The sequence below is a fragment of the Ursus arctos genome, unplaced genomic scaffold (assembly GCF_023065955.2).
Source record: "Ursus arctos isolate Adak ecotype North America unplaced genomic scaffold, UrsArc2.0 scaffold_1, whole genome shotgun sequence".
Lineage (NCBI taxonomy): Eukaryota > Metazoa > Chordata > Mammalia > Carnivora > Ursidae > Ursus > Ursus arctos.
Genome location: NW_026622763.1, coordinates 51313160 through 51328985, shown reverse-complemented (window position 1 = coordinate 51328985; position 15826 = coordinate 51313160). Strand labels below are relative to the sequence as shown.

At 36.6% G+C, this 15826-nt stretch overlaps 1 protein-coding gene across 2 annotated transcripts in view; it reads left to right on the top strand.

Annotated features, from left to right (window-relative positions):
- Nucleotides 1-15826, top strand: part of SLC25A12 (solute carrier family 25 member 12) — a 91201-nt gene that overhangs the window by 15707 nt on the left and 59668 nt on the right. The window contains exons 3-4 of one of the 2 annotated variants that reach the window (XM_026492562.3): nucleotides 3419-3561; nucleotides 13313-13428. In XM_026492562.3, coding sequence (XP_026348347.1) covers nucleotides 3419-3561; nucleotides 13313-13428 — 259 coding nt within the window. Of the gene's footprint in view, nucleotides 1-3418; nucleotides 3562-13312; nucleotides 13429-15826 lie in introns of those variants that run through there. The other variant, XM_026492565.4, reaches the window with a different exon arrangement.

Below are 15826 nucleotides of genomic sequence, written 5' to 3'. Positions count from 1 at the left end.
TTTCTTTTTTTTAGCCTGAAAGACCCTTTCTGTTTGCAGTTAAAATCGAATTTTATTTTTAAAGCCTATTCTGAACATTACTTTCTCCTTCCTGCTGCAGCCCCATTACACCTGTTCTTAGAATGAACCATTCCTTTTTGAATCCCATAGTACATTTCCCATACCATTGTTTGGCACTCAAATTCTAGTGAGTTGTTGACTTGTCAGTGTCTTTAAATTCTATTTTTAGACTTCCTTGTGTTGATTCCTCTTTTCAACTGCAGTAGTCTTCCTGACATTGTGCCTTACCCCACTCCTGCCTATTCTTAACTCTGTGGTTTTCTGATTTTGTTAAAACATGTCAGATTTTGAAGAACATTGGAGAACAAAGAGCAAAAGGAGTAGTTGACAGGAATTGGTAGAATCTACTCACTATTATTACTAATACCATACAGTTTATTTTTTCTTTGTCCTATATTCGCATACCTGTTGTTTTGAAATGTCAAAGATTATTTGGTCTTCATTTTATAGATGTGTCATATATCTAGAAGCCTGGGAGGAGAATGGAGTTGTTGAAGGACTCAGTGAGTTAGTGGTAGAGCCAGGACTTAAACTTAGGACCGTTTCGGGAATGATGTTTATAGCATGTAGAGAAAACATGACTTTATTTTGAGGTGATATTTGTTAGGTGTTTTTGGTAGTACAAGCTAGTAAAAACATGTCTATCTTGGGCTACTTCTTGTGCAGGCTAATAAAGCATTGGCTATGATAGCCTCTGTGGTGTGTTTTAGAATATGACAAAAGAAACATTTTTTATTTAATTCTTGTTGAAAGAGCTGGTAGCGTGGTTTAGTCAGATTCACAAATGAGAATATTTGAAATGCTTAACAAAAAGCAAACCAATAGTCTTTTGCTTTGATCCTTCCCATCCCTGTCTTGTTTCCCAGAAGCAACCACTTCTAACTCTTAGCTCTTTACTTTGGTATTTCCCTTCATATTTCTATACTGCTATTTCTAGACATTATTGACTTCCTATGATGGTAGTTGAGGAATTCCTTATACTACTTCCTCCTTCCTTCTCCCTCCATTCCTCTCAATATATTATCATTATTAAATTAATATTTGTATATATATTATTATGACTATAAATACTGTTAATTTTGAGCCAAGTCATGTATTATATTTCCTGTTTATGTACAACAAAAATACATTTTCATAATTTACTTTCTCATAGAGTTAAAAATTACCCAATTTTTCATTCACTTAGCAATTTGTGTATCTAATACCAATTAATTTAACAATATTTACTGAATGCCTACTGTGTGCCATTATTCTTGGTGCTTGGGATACAACAGTGAACAAACTAGACAAAGATTCCTTCCTTTTTTGGGAGATAGACAATAAACATAATAAAGAAGTAAAATACATAGTGTGTTAGAAAGTGATACATGCCAAGGGGGGAAAAAGAGCAATGTAAGGGGGAATGGGAATATAGGTGCAAGCATGTGTTGTAATACTAAAAAGGGTGATAAGAGTAGATCTCATTGAGAAGGTGACATTTGAACAAAGATTCATACTCCTCACAGTGTTATTTTTCACATAGCCAAATGCCTTGGATAATTTAACATTCCATTTTTCCCAGTGGCTTTCCTTCTTGGAGCCCTTCGTCTGCTCCCTGCCAGGACTGTGTACTCTAGAGGCCTGCAGCACAGTTTTTGTCCTGGGATTTCTCTTGGCCACTTTCCTGGGTTGGATCATCTGATTCCTGGATTCCACATCTTCCTCTGACTCGGTTCATGCCCTCTTTTTGATGGAGTAAATTCTCCTATAGCTTCCTGAGAAGGTACATGATCGGAGAAAAAAGTATTGAGAACATGGATATCTGAAAGTACTTTTATTTTTATTTTATTTTTTAAAAGATTTATCCATTTTAGAGAGGGAGAGAGAGAGTATGCATGAGCAGAGGAGAGGGAGAGAAGAGGCCTCCCTGCTGAGCACTGAGCTGGCCTCAGGACTCGATCCCATGACCCTGAGACCATGACCTGAGCTGAAACCAAAAGTCAGACGTCCAATTGAGTAAGCCAATCAGGCACCTCTCAAAGTACTTTTAACCTACCCTTACAATTGATTGAAAGTTTGGCTCAGTTTAGAAATCTAGGCTGGAACTCATTTATCTTAGAATTTTCAAGGTCTTACTGCACTGTCTTCAAGGTTTCAGTGTTTCTGTTGAGGAAGCATTGATGCTTGTGATTCATAATTCTTAATAAGTGACTTTCTTTTCTCTCTGAAAACTTTTAGGGTTTTCTCTTTATTTTGATGTTCTCTAATTTTATGATGCTGGGCCAGAGCCTGGTGTGGATTTTTTATTTGTTTGTTAATATATTGTGCTTGGCACTTAGTGAGCTCTTGTATTCTTCAATTCTGGGAAATCTTCTGATGTTACTACTTTGACAGTTGACTGAAGTAGCTTAATTGATCAGCTGCAACCCAAAGAAGAGACCTTTGGTTGTTCATGTTTGATCATGCCATAGTATATAAAACCCTTAAAATAATGAGGCATTTATTTGATAGGCAGGTATTTTCTTTGTAAAAATTAATGACATAAAAGAATATTTTTGTTTCTTTTTTCCAGCTACTGGAACATAGAACAAATACCTTTGGTGGAAGGTCTTCTTTGTCATGCTTTTCTCATTCATTTCACTTTCTAAGGTTTAGTAGTCTGCCCTGTACCCCCCTACATGTCCCCCCACTGTACTGTATGGTGACTAACAATATAATAAAAAATATTATTATTTTTTAAAAAAAGCCTCAAAGAGTCTACAGGGGTCATCTTCTCACTCTCAGGTCTTGGTCACCTCGGCTATCCTTTAACTTTTCTTCATCTTTCTCGTATTTCTTCTCTTAAGTATTATATGTTTTGTTGAGATAAAAGTCACATAACAAAATTCACCATTTTAACCATTTTAAAGTTTATAGTACAGTGTTGTTTAGTATATTTACAATGTTGTTTGGCCATTGCCACCATCTCATTCCAAGTCATTTCATTGCCCCCCAAAAGAAACCCCATGTATGTTTAAGCAGTTACTCTCATTTCCCCCTTCTTCCAGTTCCTGGCTACTATGCCTCTGCTTTCTGTCACTGTGAATTTGCCTGTTGTGGACATTTCATGTAGAAGGGGTCATGCAATCTATGGCCTTTTGTGTTTGGCTTCTTTAACTTAAAATGTTTTCAAGGTTTGTCCATGTTGTAGCATATATCAGTACTTTGCCAATGTTCTTAAATCAGGCTCTGAGTATTTTTCACTATCCAGAGAAAAGTCCTGCATTTATTATCTTTATTATGATTTTGATTCTGGCCTTTAATTTACCCTTTCACAAAATATTTTTTGGCTACAAGATGATGTTGGATAATTTTTAAGTATACATTATTTATTTTTTAGTATGCCAGTACTGAGGTTGATGGAGAACATTACATGACCCCAGAAGACTTTGTCCAGCGCTATCTTGGACTGTATAATGATCCGAATAGCAATCCGAAGATTGTGCAGCTCTTGGCAGGAGTAGCTGATCAAACCAAGGATGGGTAAGAACCGTTATACATTGTTTGGAAATGAATGTTCTGCAATATCTTACTAAAAAATAGTAAACCTTAAGTTTACCTATCACCATCTGGAATTTTAATATTAATAAACCATATTTTTTTCTTAGAAGTTTATAAAAAATGTTATTTGCTGCCATTATCAAGGATTTAGCATAACTAGCATTTCTTTCTTGCTTTTTTTTTTGGGAAAGAAAACTACATGTAAAAAACCATATTTTATGTTGAATAATCTGAACAGAATGTTTTTCAGAAAACTAAGTGTATTTCTTTCACGCATACAACAAATATTGAATACCTACTATGTTTTAGGCAATGTTCTAAGGCCCAAAATTACACCAGTGAATAAACTGATAAATGCAAAAGCAATCCACAAATTTAAAAGTAAACTATAGCATGTTATGTTGTAAGTGCTACGAAGAAGAATAAATCAGGGAAGAATTTAGAGAGTGGTATTTATTCATTTATCTGTCTACTCATTTATTTGACAAACATTTATTGAACAACCACCATTAGCCAGGCACTGTTGGACCTTAGTAATACAAGCGTGAATAAAATGGGGTTCTCGGCCTTAAGAAGAAACTCATGACCTAGTGAGAAAGAGGATGGGTAAACAAAAAAAATAAAGCTTTGGGAATAAGGTGCTATAATAGAAGTATAAGAAAGATACAAAGGACACCCAGGAAAGCATGGTTAACTCTGGGGTGATCAGGACAGCATTATAGAAGAGGTGATCCTTGAGTGAAATCTGACAAGATGAACAGGAGGTTGCTGGTGGTTGGATAAGTAGGGAGGAGGATTCTAGGAAAGGGAACAACACTGGTATGAAACATCAAGGAGAGTGTGCATGTGTGTGCCTGTGTGTGTGTGTTTTGGGTAGTGACATTGGGGAAGTTGTGTTACATGTACCTTGGTGTGGCTGTGGTGTTGCTTTGTTGCTGTTGGAGCTGTGGTTGGAGTGGAGCTGGGGACCTTGTGTGCTAAGATTGGACTGTATCCTGAAGGCTCGTGACTCAGTCTTGGAAGTATTTTTAGCCTGGCAGCATATGGGTGTGTGCAGTCACAGAAATAGCAAGGTGCGTCTTAACTAGAGTGTCCGTTTACTCGGGGGAAAAGCACACCATTTTTATTTTAAAGTCAGATATGATTGTATTGTAGAGCAAGTGGATTATTTTTATGAATTATAAAGAGAATTTTGTCGTGCTTTGTGAGTTCCAAGCTATATCCACAGGCCTTCAGAGGCCCAGGTTCTCTCTCCTACTTGTAGTTGTGTGAAAAACTAGGCAATGAGGAGTTGTTAAAAGTTATTTCTATTACCACAGATATGATTAGATTTTAGAAAAATGGTAGTTGGAGTAGGGCAAGACATGCATGCAGTGAAATCCATTTAGGAAACTACTGTAGTAGTTAAACTAGAAATGTTGGTATCTAAGTTCTTTGTGTCCAGCGTTAGTATTGTATTCATTTGTATTTTCCCACAGAATCTAGTACAGTGCATGAAATCTACTATGAGTATTTTATATCTTAGATAAAGATTTTATATAACTTATCAATAGTAGATATTGGGGAACTTGTATACATTTTGTGACTGGTCTCTAAAACAGTCAAATCAGGGGCTCCTGGCTGACTCAGTCGATAGAGCATGAGACTCTTGATTTTGGGGTTGTGAGTTCTAGCTCCACATTGAGTGTAGAGATTACTTAAATAAATAAACTTAAAAAAATAAAAAAAAAACCTAGTCAAATCAGCTGATAAGTTACTATGGATTATTCAGTCATTGGATTTCTCAATAGTGATTAGGCAGTAATACATTTGAAAATTAATTATTTTTAGTCAGAATTCATTCTTCAAAAATTTTAAAGGTAACATATATATTTAGATCTTTTAGGAACTATGAGAGTATTTATTGTCATTAATTTGGCCTGAGACCCGCTTTCAGAGTACTCATATCTTTTCAGATGCTTCTTTTGTGACCATCTGCTCTGGTCCATCTCAGTAAGTGTTTTTTTGAAGCTTCGAAGTCTGGTTCTCCCAGACTCAGTTGCATTGTTAATGTGGTTGAGTGGAATCAAGAGTTTAAGTTGCCAGAGTAGATCAAAGATGGGTTTTGGCTAGTGAAGTATCTAATAATGGTGAATGTTCACTTAAAAACAAACCCGTTTCTCTTTGTAAAAGGTAAATCTTCCCCCCCGCTTCCCGCTCAAAGGTAAATCTTTTCTATTTCAGATTTTAAAAACTTTTTAAACTTCCTTTTTTCCTCTCTTTGGAATGAGTCAGATTGGGATTGGATAGGAAATCTGATTCAAAGAGTTAGATCATAAAAATTAAATGAGTTTATGAAACATATAGGTTATTTCTAAAAGCAGAGAAAGGTGGAATTTTCTAGAAGCACAGCAATTCTTTTCTTTCTTTTTTTTTTTTTTAAGGGGGGGATGGGGCAGAGGGAGAGGGAGGAAGAGAATCTTAATGTGGGGCTTGATCTCACAACCCTAAGATCATGACCTGAGCCGAAATCCAGAGTTGAACACTTAACCAGCTGAGCCACCCAGGTGCCCTGGTATAGAAGGTAACCTTCTATTCATAGCTTGTCTTCAGGGGTTCCTGAACTTGCTGAAATACTATGCAAAAAGAGTGAATTTGTATCTGCATTTTTCTGGAGAGATATCCCAGGTTTTCGGGAGGGGGGGGTCTATGAATTCAAAAAAGGTTAAGTATCCTTGTTAACGTTTCTTTAATACTTGTAATTCAAGAGAATCAAAAGCTTTGATATTCTTTAATTTATTCCGAGTAGTCAACCCTTAATCTTTAACATTTAAGGGAAATGAGACCTGGAGAGGTTGATTGATTTGCCCAATGACACAGAATTCTCTTAATTTTTAGTCAATTTTCCTTCTTATAATCATTAAAAAAAAAAGTTCTTTCCGCTGCACCTCACCCCCCTCTTTCTGTTTTCCACTTTTTTACCCAGAACAGTGATGAAAGAATAGTGAGTGCAGTTGGTACATTTTTTTATAGCGCCGAGAGGTATTTTTGGTTTTATTGTAGTTGTGGGTTTTTTTGTTGTTGTCGTTGCTGTTTTTAAGATTTTATTTATTTGAGAGAGAGCAAGAGAGTGAGAGAGCATGAGCGGGATGAGGGGCAAAAGGAGAAGAAAATTGCCCGCTGAGCAAGGAACCCAATGCAGGATTCCATCCTGGGACTCAGGGATCAGGACCTGAGCCAAAGGTAGACACTTACTGACTGAGCCACGCAGGCGCCCCTCTATTGTAGTTTTTTGATGAGCGTCTTCTAGGTACAGATGATTTGAAATAGCATCACATAATATTGTTTATAATTACCAAGACCCGGTCTCAATAGAACTAGGTACAGGCAGGTCTAAGTGATTTAGTTAACAAGTGTGTGGGAAAAGCAGGTTTAGGAGTTGTGAATACCATACCTTTTTGTGCTCCGGACTCTACCGGTGCCTGCTCCCATGTTTTCTTAGCATGTAAATTGCCCTTTCTCGTCTTCATTCTCTTTCCTCTAATAGATAGTAAAATAAGCAGGAGTGTTTTTTGATATAGGTGTTTGCTGTGCAAAGCCATGTAGAAGCAACATTGTGTGGTATAAATAGCATGATGGGTTGTCTAAAAGTAAAGACCATTAGCCAAGTATTTGTGAGATTATGGCTTAAACTTTGAAGATATGGTTATATAATGAAAACCAAAATGATTTATGCATTAAATGCAGATTTTGGGAACTATTATTGTGTGAACTAATCTTAAATGTTTAGACAGTTGCTTGTTTGAAACTGTAACTCCTAGAATTGTAGTTTCTATATTTAGCTCAAGTCAGAATTTCATCTGGAGGCTCTATTCTCCTATATTGTGTAAAAGTATTATTTTCCCTCTTTTAGTTTTTCACAACTGTTTTCCTTGAATGTTCTACATACATTTAAAAATCTATTTTTTTAAAAGATTGATCTTAGAGAGGGAGAGAGCACCAGGCGGTGGGGAGGGCGGGGCAGTGGGAGCAGAGGGAGAGGGAGAGGGAAACCCAAGCAGATTGCCCACTGAGTGTGGAGCCAGATGCAGGGCTCCATATCACCTCCTGAGATCATGACCTAAGCTGAAACGAAGAGTCAGACGCTTAACTGACTGTACCACCTGGTGCCTCAAAAGTAAAGTATTCTTCATGCATGTAGAAAAACCTTTTATGCAGAAATCTTGGTTGTTCTAAAAATTGCAAAATTAACATATTAATATTCTGAAATTTTTATTAGTTTCCATTTGGTAAGCTTAAAAGGAACTTTGTAGAAAAATTTTAAAGCATCCAATTCATAAAATACAGTATTTCAAAGTTATAAGATGAATGTATGTTCTTTGTAAAAAGTGAAGCAGCAGGTATGATAAAAACTGAAGGTGCCACCTCATCCTCATTAAAAGAAGACAAACCATTTATTAAAGTATGAACTAAGCAATGGTTTCTTCACTCCAGTTAGTGGCTTGTGGTTTGCATTTGTTCTGCTTATGTCTTGGTCAGGACCTTCTAACAACAGGGAATTCATTGCAGGGTATGGTGAAAAGAGCCTTAAAAATTATTCTGGAACATGTTTGCTTTATGTTCACAGATAAACGGGCTATTTCTTGCTTTATGAAAAGTATTGTTACATTATTATGTGGTGTAAAATGCCCATGGGCTAAAAATAGATAAGGGGTATATCAGAGAGACAAAGGGGTCCATGCCCCCCACCCCCTACTTCTTCCCGGTATTTTCTAATGAAAATTCAAACATTCAGGCAAGTTGAAAGAATTTTACAATGTACACTTATATAACCACTATATTCTACCATTAACATTTTTCTATGCTTCCTTTTTCAAATATCTATCCCTCTATTTTTCTGTCCATCCATCTAATTTTTTTCACACATTTCAAAGTAAATTGCAAGCATTGATACTCCTTAAATATTTCAGCATGGATATTATTAACTGGATTTCAGTATTTATTTTGAGTGTTTTCTTTAGATGTAAAATTTACACACAGTAACATATAAAACTTAAAGGTACATTTGCAGAATTTTGATAAATGCATATACCTAGGTAATTTCAGGTGACTTTTTTATTGTAATAAAATATATATAATAACATTTACCATTTTTTTTAAGTGTACAGTTCAGTGGCATTAAGTACATTCATATTGTTGTAGTACCATCATCACCATCCATCACCATTTTTTTCATCTTCTCATACTGAAACTGTACCCATTAAACAGTGCCTGTTTTGCCCCAGTACCCAGCCACTAATAACCTCTATTCTACTTTCTGTTTCTAATGAGTTTGACTCTGCTAAGTACTTCTATACATTGAATAATGTAATATTTGTCCTTTTCTGTTTGGTTTATTGTGCTTAGTCTGTTGTTTATAAGATTCATCCATGTTACAGCATATATCAGAATTACATTCCTTTTTAAGGCTGAATAATATTAAGTTGCTGATGCTTTTGTGTTTCTTTCTTTCTTTTTTTTTTTTTTAAGATTTGTTTATTTGAGAGAGAGAACATGCAAGCGTGGTGGGGAAGGGTAGAGGCAAAGGGAAGAGAGTCTCGAGCAGACTCTGTGCAGAGGGTGGTTGGGCGGTTGGTGGTGGTGGCTGGATCTCACCAGCCTGAGTCAGGACCTGAGCCGAGGTCAGGACCTGAGTCAGAGGCTTAACCGACTGTGCCACCCAGGCGCCCCAAGAAATGTAGGTATTTAAAGTCCACAGACTTTATATTTTAGACAAAGGTCTACTTAGTTGGAAACGGACATGAGGGTCCACAGGGGTGGGTGTAGATAACTGATGGGCCCTGGTCTCTGTGAAGAGGCAGCTTCTGCTTTGGCTCCAGGGGCCTGGTGCTATTTGGGATGAGAAACCTGTTGGCAGTTTAACAAGAGAAACCAGAAAACTGGGTATTTGTGTGAAGTACTTGTGATTTCCTAATGTTGGCAACTAATGTAACTAAAAAAATTATACTTTGCTGCCAAAGAAAACATGTGTGGGCCAAATTCCGTCTGCCAGCCAACTGTTTATAACCTTTGCTAGTTAAGGAAAAAGTCTTTTACCTCTTCTTATAAATACAGAAAGTTTTGCTACTGGGGCGCCTGGGTGGCACAGCGGTTAGGCGTCTGCCTTCGGCTCAGGGCGTGATCCCGGCGTTATGGAATCGAGCCCCACATCAGGCTCCTCCGCTATGAGCCTGCTTCTTCATCTTCCACTTCCCCTGCTTGTGTTCCCTCTCCCGCTGGCTGTCTCTCTCTCTGTTGAAGAAATAAATAAAATCTTTAAAAAAAAAAAAAAAGAAAGTTTTGCTACTGAGTATGAAATGTGTTTGAAAGCTATGTCTGCTGTATTTCAGGGTGATTGTATTTTTGATGTTAGGTTCCTGAGGCTGTTTTGGAAAAGCCAAGATGTTATGGATTTTGTTTTTTAATCCATCATCAGCCTAGTTACTTTTTATTTTTTAAATTACTCTTATAATCAAAAGAAATAATGCTAAATAATGATAAAAATTTCAAACATTTCAGAGATACATACTGTAGAAAATGAAGGCCTTCTCTAAGTCCTCCCCTATATCATTATTTTGTGTTATATATTCTTATTAAAACGACTCATTGCTTTTTTGGGGTATGTGGATGATCATACCTGATATGCTATAACTTCATTTGTTTTTACTACTCTAGAATTTGTGTAATGATAGCCACACTCTTGTGTTTTATTATAGTTTTTAGTAGTACACAGATGTATAAAGTGTATTATGACATGTGACCTGATAAACAGTTTGATTATTCTTCTTCCTAGGATTCATTAGGCAATCAAATTCCTAATTTCACCAAAGATTCTTCAGCAGGGGCGCAGTGAAGGCATAGTCTTTAGTGTCCTGAATAATACCACTGCAAGGCCTTTTCCTCAATGAAGGAAAAAGGCATAGAACACATCATTGCTTTGGATATGATGTAACTTGTGTAACTTAAACATATTTCAAAGTTATTTATTTAATAGAAAATGAAACTTTGAATCTAAAATATGTCTTTGATGAATGGGGGCATAAAATGAAATGTAAAATGTAGTCATTCCTAATACTGTGTTGAGAAATATGGCTCTCTAAAAAGCCTTGTATTCTAAATTGAGTTTATTCAAGAATATTTACAATTTCCTACTCTGAATCAAACCTGTGCTCTGTGACAAGCTACCTTCTTGCAGGGAATTAGACTTTATTTTTTATTTTATTTTATTTTTTTAAAAGATTTTATTTATTTGTCAGAGAGAGAGAGAGCACAAGCAGGGCGAGCAGCCAGCAGAGCAGGCAGAGGGAAAAGCAGGCTCCCCGCTGAGTAAGGAGTCCCTATGCAGGGTGCGAGCCCAGGACTCTGGGATCATGACCTGAGCCGAAGGCAGACGCTTAACCAGCTGAGCCACTCAGGTGTCCCGGGTATTTTATTTTTACTTTAAGATTTTATTTTTTCATTTGAGAGAGAAAGAGCACAAGCAGGAGGAGAGGCAGAGGGAGAGGGAGAAGCAGACTCCCCACTGAGCTGGGAACCCAGTGTGGGGCTTGGTCCCAGGACCTGGAGATCATGACCTGAGCCAAAGGCAGATGCTTAACCATCTGAGCCACCCAGGCACCCCTTGGGCATTAGACTTTAAATAGTGAATTACATAATTACTTTAATAAAGATTTTGTAAGGGGCACTAAAAATGTTCAGTACGCTGCTGTAGGGCTGTGAAGGGTATGTAAAGTCATCTGGGGACTCTCAGATGGTTCTCTTGAGGAAATGATAATTGAGCTGAGCTATGTAAAGATGGGTACAAATTAAATGGGCAAAAGTTTGGAGATGGTTGGATGATTCCGAGGAGAATGAAATGCTGAGTGATGGTCCTGAGTGGAAGGAGCATGGATTAAGAATGAATGGGTTGGAGTGCAGAGAGCAAGGGAGAGGGGTACAGAGATCAGATCCTGAGGGACTAGGAGCCACATTGAATATTAGGTCTGTTCCTTTCTATAGGGTGACTGTAAATGTGTTGCCCAAACCAGGCCATTTGAGAATAAAAGGCAGCACCATTACTAATATAAATCAGTAAATAAATAAATAAATTGGTATATGTATTCATATATTTATAAAAACAGATTTTTATAATGCTGTTACTTGGGTACTAGTCACTTACCAATAGCAGCAACAGGGTGTGGGATCTTTGCAGCAACTTGCTATGGAAGATGACTCTAAACTAGCATATGCTGGCTCTATAAGATCATTGAAGTTGGAGTGCCTGGGTAGTTTAGTTGGTTTAGTGTCTGGCTCCTGATTTTGGCTCAGGTCATGAGCTCAGGTTTGTGAGATCGAGCCCCAAGTTGGGCTCTGTGCTGGGTGTGGAGCCTGCTTGAGATTCTCTCTTTGTGCTCCCCCCACCCCTGTTCAACCCCCCCACCCCAAAATCATCAAAGACAATTTTAGTGTAATTTTGGCCACTGGCTAATTTCATAAACCTGAGTATTCTAGGACTGAATATGTTTTAGTTTTCCCCCCTTTTGTTTTGAATTTTCCTTCAAAAAATGTATTTTCTTTTATATATTTTTTTTAAAGTAGGCTCCGTGCTCAGTGTGGAGCCCAACACGGGGCTTGAACTCATGACCTTGAGGTCAGGACCTGTGAGCTGAGGTCAAGAGTCGGACGCTTAACTGAGCCACCCAGGCGCCCCTAAAAAATGTAGTATTGACATTTCAAACATATAAAACAGACTAGTGTAGTTAATTCAATATCCTCATCACCAAGTTTTAGTAATTATTAAAATAATTATTAAATTTGTTTATTTATATCTTTTCCCATTCTTTCATCCCCTGGATTATTTTGAAGTAAATTCCAGATGGCATATTTTGTTTGTAAATATCTGTGTGTATCTCAAAAAGATAAGAAAAATTACCAAAACTAAACAAACCTCCTCAGAAACATTAACATCAATTTCTTAATATCAAGTATTTGTGTTATATTATTATTACCATTTACTAATTTTCTCATAAATTAAAAAATATTTTTCTTTGCTTAAATCAGAATCCAAATAAGATATGTATCTTATAATTAATTACTATATCTTTTAGGTCTTTAATGAGGTTCTCCTTCATATCTTTTTTCAAAGTTTTTTTAAAATCGTTGTTTTTGTTTTTTGTTTTTTTTGCAAGTACAGAATGTTTGTCCTGCAGTTTCTTACAGTCTGCATTTATGCTGATTGTGTTTCTGTGGTGATGCTTAACATGTTTCTTTGTCCTTTGTATTTTCTGTAAGTTGATTACATGGAAAGCAGTGGGTCTCAACATGGCGTGTTGGCAATTTGCAGTTTGGTGGGTAGAGGCCAGGGATGCCGCTAAACATGATACATTGCCCGAGGCCCCCACCACAAAAAATTATCCAGCTTAAAATGGTACTGTTGAGCGCCGTGGTCGAGAAACTATCATCTAGAGACTTTGTTAGCTTCAAGTTTCATTATTTTTGGTCTAGTTCTTTCTCTTTTTGTGACTTTAGGAGTGATTGATTATTGCCCAGGTCCATTAATTTATTAGGGACTCACAAAAGGGTAGTATTCTAATTCTGTCATTCCTTCCTTCTTTCTTTATTATCTGGAATACCTCTATAAAGAGAAACTTCCCTTTTTCAATTATTTGGTTACAAGTTAAATGCCTGATATTTTCCTTTTCTTTACCAGCCAATAACATTGTATATTTTATTCCAGATTGATCTCCTATCAAGAGTTCTTGGCATTTGAATCTGTTTTATGTGCTCCAGATTCTATGTTCATAGTGGCTTTCCAGTTGTTTGACAAGAGTGGAAATGGAGAGGTGACATTTGGTAAGGAAAAAAAAAGATTATAAGGGATAAGTGAAGTCAGTAAGGCTGGTCCAGTCTTTAAATGCTAAATCTAGTAACTGCATATAGATTGCTGCTTATTTAGGAGCAGTCAATAAGTGAAGTATTAATTTCCTGAAAGAGTTTACACAGATAAAATTAAAATGGTGTATTTTCTTCAAAGCATTAGACTATTGCAAAAAAGTAGGGAATCTAGGAATGCCATTGCTCATTGAGTCACTGACACTTTTACATTCCTAAAATAGGTGGTGTAAAATTTTCTTGTTCTGGGCTAGCCTGGGCAAAATTCTTAATGAAACAGACCATGAACTACATGGAATAATCATGTCATTCTTGAAGGAATTTTTGGGTAGAGAATGCAGAGCTTCTCAGTAGCAGTTTGGAAAATTGCTGCTATGTCATTGTAACACCAAGAATGGAACTGAAGGAGAGAGTTAAGAATAGTTAGCATTCTCTAAACCCCCATTATAGATTTTTGATTTTAGGAAACAAGCCTAGAACATTGAAATTGATATCTGTGTTAAATGTAAAAATTGATATAAATCCTTTGGTAGGCATATAATTTAGCACAGTGTCATTGTTTGGCAGGCATATAAACTAGAATTTCTATTTGTAGCCATGTGTTAGTTTTAAAGATGCTTATTTGTGGAAATTAGTTTGTGTTTAAAGTTTCTGCTAATTTTTCTGACAAGTTTTTCAATAAAAACCATGCAGTCTTTTCAAGGACCTTGAACACTCTTCCCTTTTTTTTACATTTGCATTTTTTATTGTAGTAAACACATAAAATCTTTATTCAGTGTACAGTTCCATAGTGTTGAGTCTATTCACATTGTTGTGAAACAGATTTCTAGAACTTTTTCACCTTGGGAAGCTGAACTTGAGCCCTTTTATGGTGTGAATTGGCATCAATATGTGGTGGAAAGCCTCTTGAAAATCAGGCTTTCCCTGACTCTAGTGCTACATATTTATTTGCTGCAGTATTTGTTATATAAAAAACATCCTTCAGTTAAACTCAAAGGAAGAAGTATCACTACCATGGAAAGAATGATGAGAAAGTATAGGTATTCAGAAGGACCCGTGGTTCCTTTACTTTGATTTTAGTGGGCACGTTTTCTGGGTGGGCATTGACTGTTTCCTTTTGCCCATTGACCCAGTTATTTTCTATATAAGAAGATTTTCCCAAATAAATACCAGTGCAGGCAGAACTCCTTAGGTTCTGTCTTGGCACGCTTCCTGCTTTGGTGCAAGCTCTGGCCATTATGCCTCCTAAAGAAGGTCAACTTTCCCCAGAAGCACCTAGATTCTGTAGTTTAAAGTATGAAGCCTTTGTCATCTCATCATTCAGCATTAACCCTGGACCACTAATAATGCTGCATTTTCTATTTTCAGTAGGTATCACACATTCTCACATGTCTCACTTCCAAATGTTGTGCAGCAAGTGCTTGGTAAATACCTTGATACGAGTCTCTGCATTAGTGACAGCATACCTGTGTTTCTATCCTATGTCCATTGTTTAAGAATTAGATTTCCCAAAACCAAATTGTGGTTTCTTTTGTCCCTCCTACCTTGGTATCTTGGTTCTTTATGTCTCCTCCATTTGATTGCTTTTCCCAATTTTATCTTAAAAAACAAGTCGCTCAAGTCAGTTCATCCAATAGCATAACAGTAGAGACTCATGCCAGTGTTGATTAGTAGACTAAAATGAGTATAGAAAGTAGCTGAGTGGTTTATAAACACATTTATTTCATGCAAATGAAAGCTTATAGTTATTAGATCCCAACTTTAGCATTTTAAAGATCTTTTGTTTTTCTCCCAGACTATGATAGAAGAGTTAGAATTTTAAGAAAATATAATCAAGATTAAAAGCCAAACACACCAGTTTCTGTTGTTGTAGCACCTGATATGAACTGAAGAACATATAAACCCTCCAAAATTCTGCTTTCATTCTTCTGCTTCACAATCTAGAGATAGGAGGAGTCTTATGGAGTAATATAAATCTGAACGCCCTTTCAACATTGCTCTTGGAGTCCCTGGCCAGCCGGATGGTTGTCTTGATGATGCTCCCGTATTTCCTGGAGACCTTGACCATTTTCCCTTCCTGCCTTGCCTCCCTAGTTTTGAGGATCCATTTGGACAAATTTTCTTAAATAAAAATCAGAATGAAGGAGAGAAAGTTTAACTTTATATTCTTACAAGAAAAAGCATTGAATCTGTTACAAATGCCATTTAACAAGATTTCTAAGGCCTACTCATTACAGGCTGTTTTCAAGAAGACAGAATTTCAGCATAAGGAAATAATTAACTTGGAGTTTATTTTTATAGGATTTTGGATCTGTGATAAAGGTCAGTTTTCATGTTTGTATCCACTTAATAAAATGAA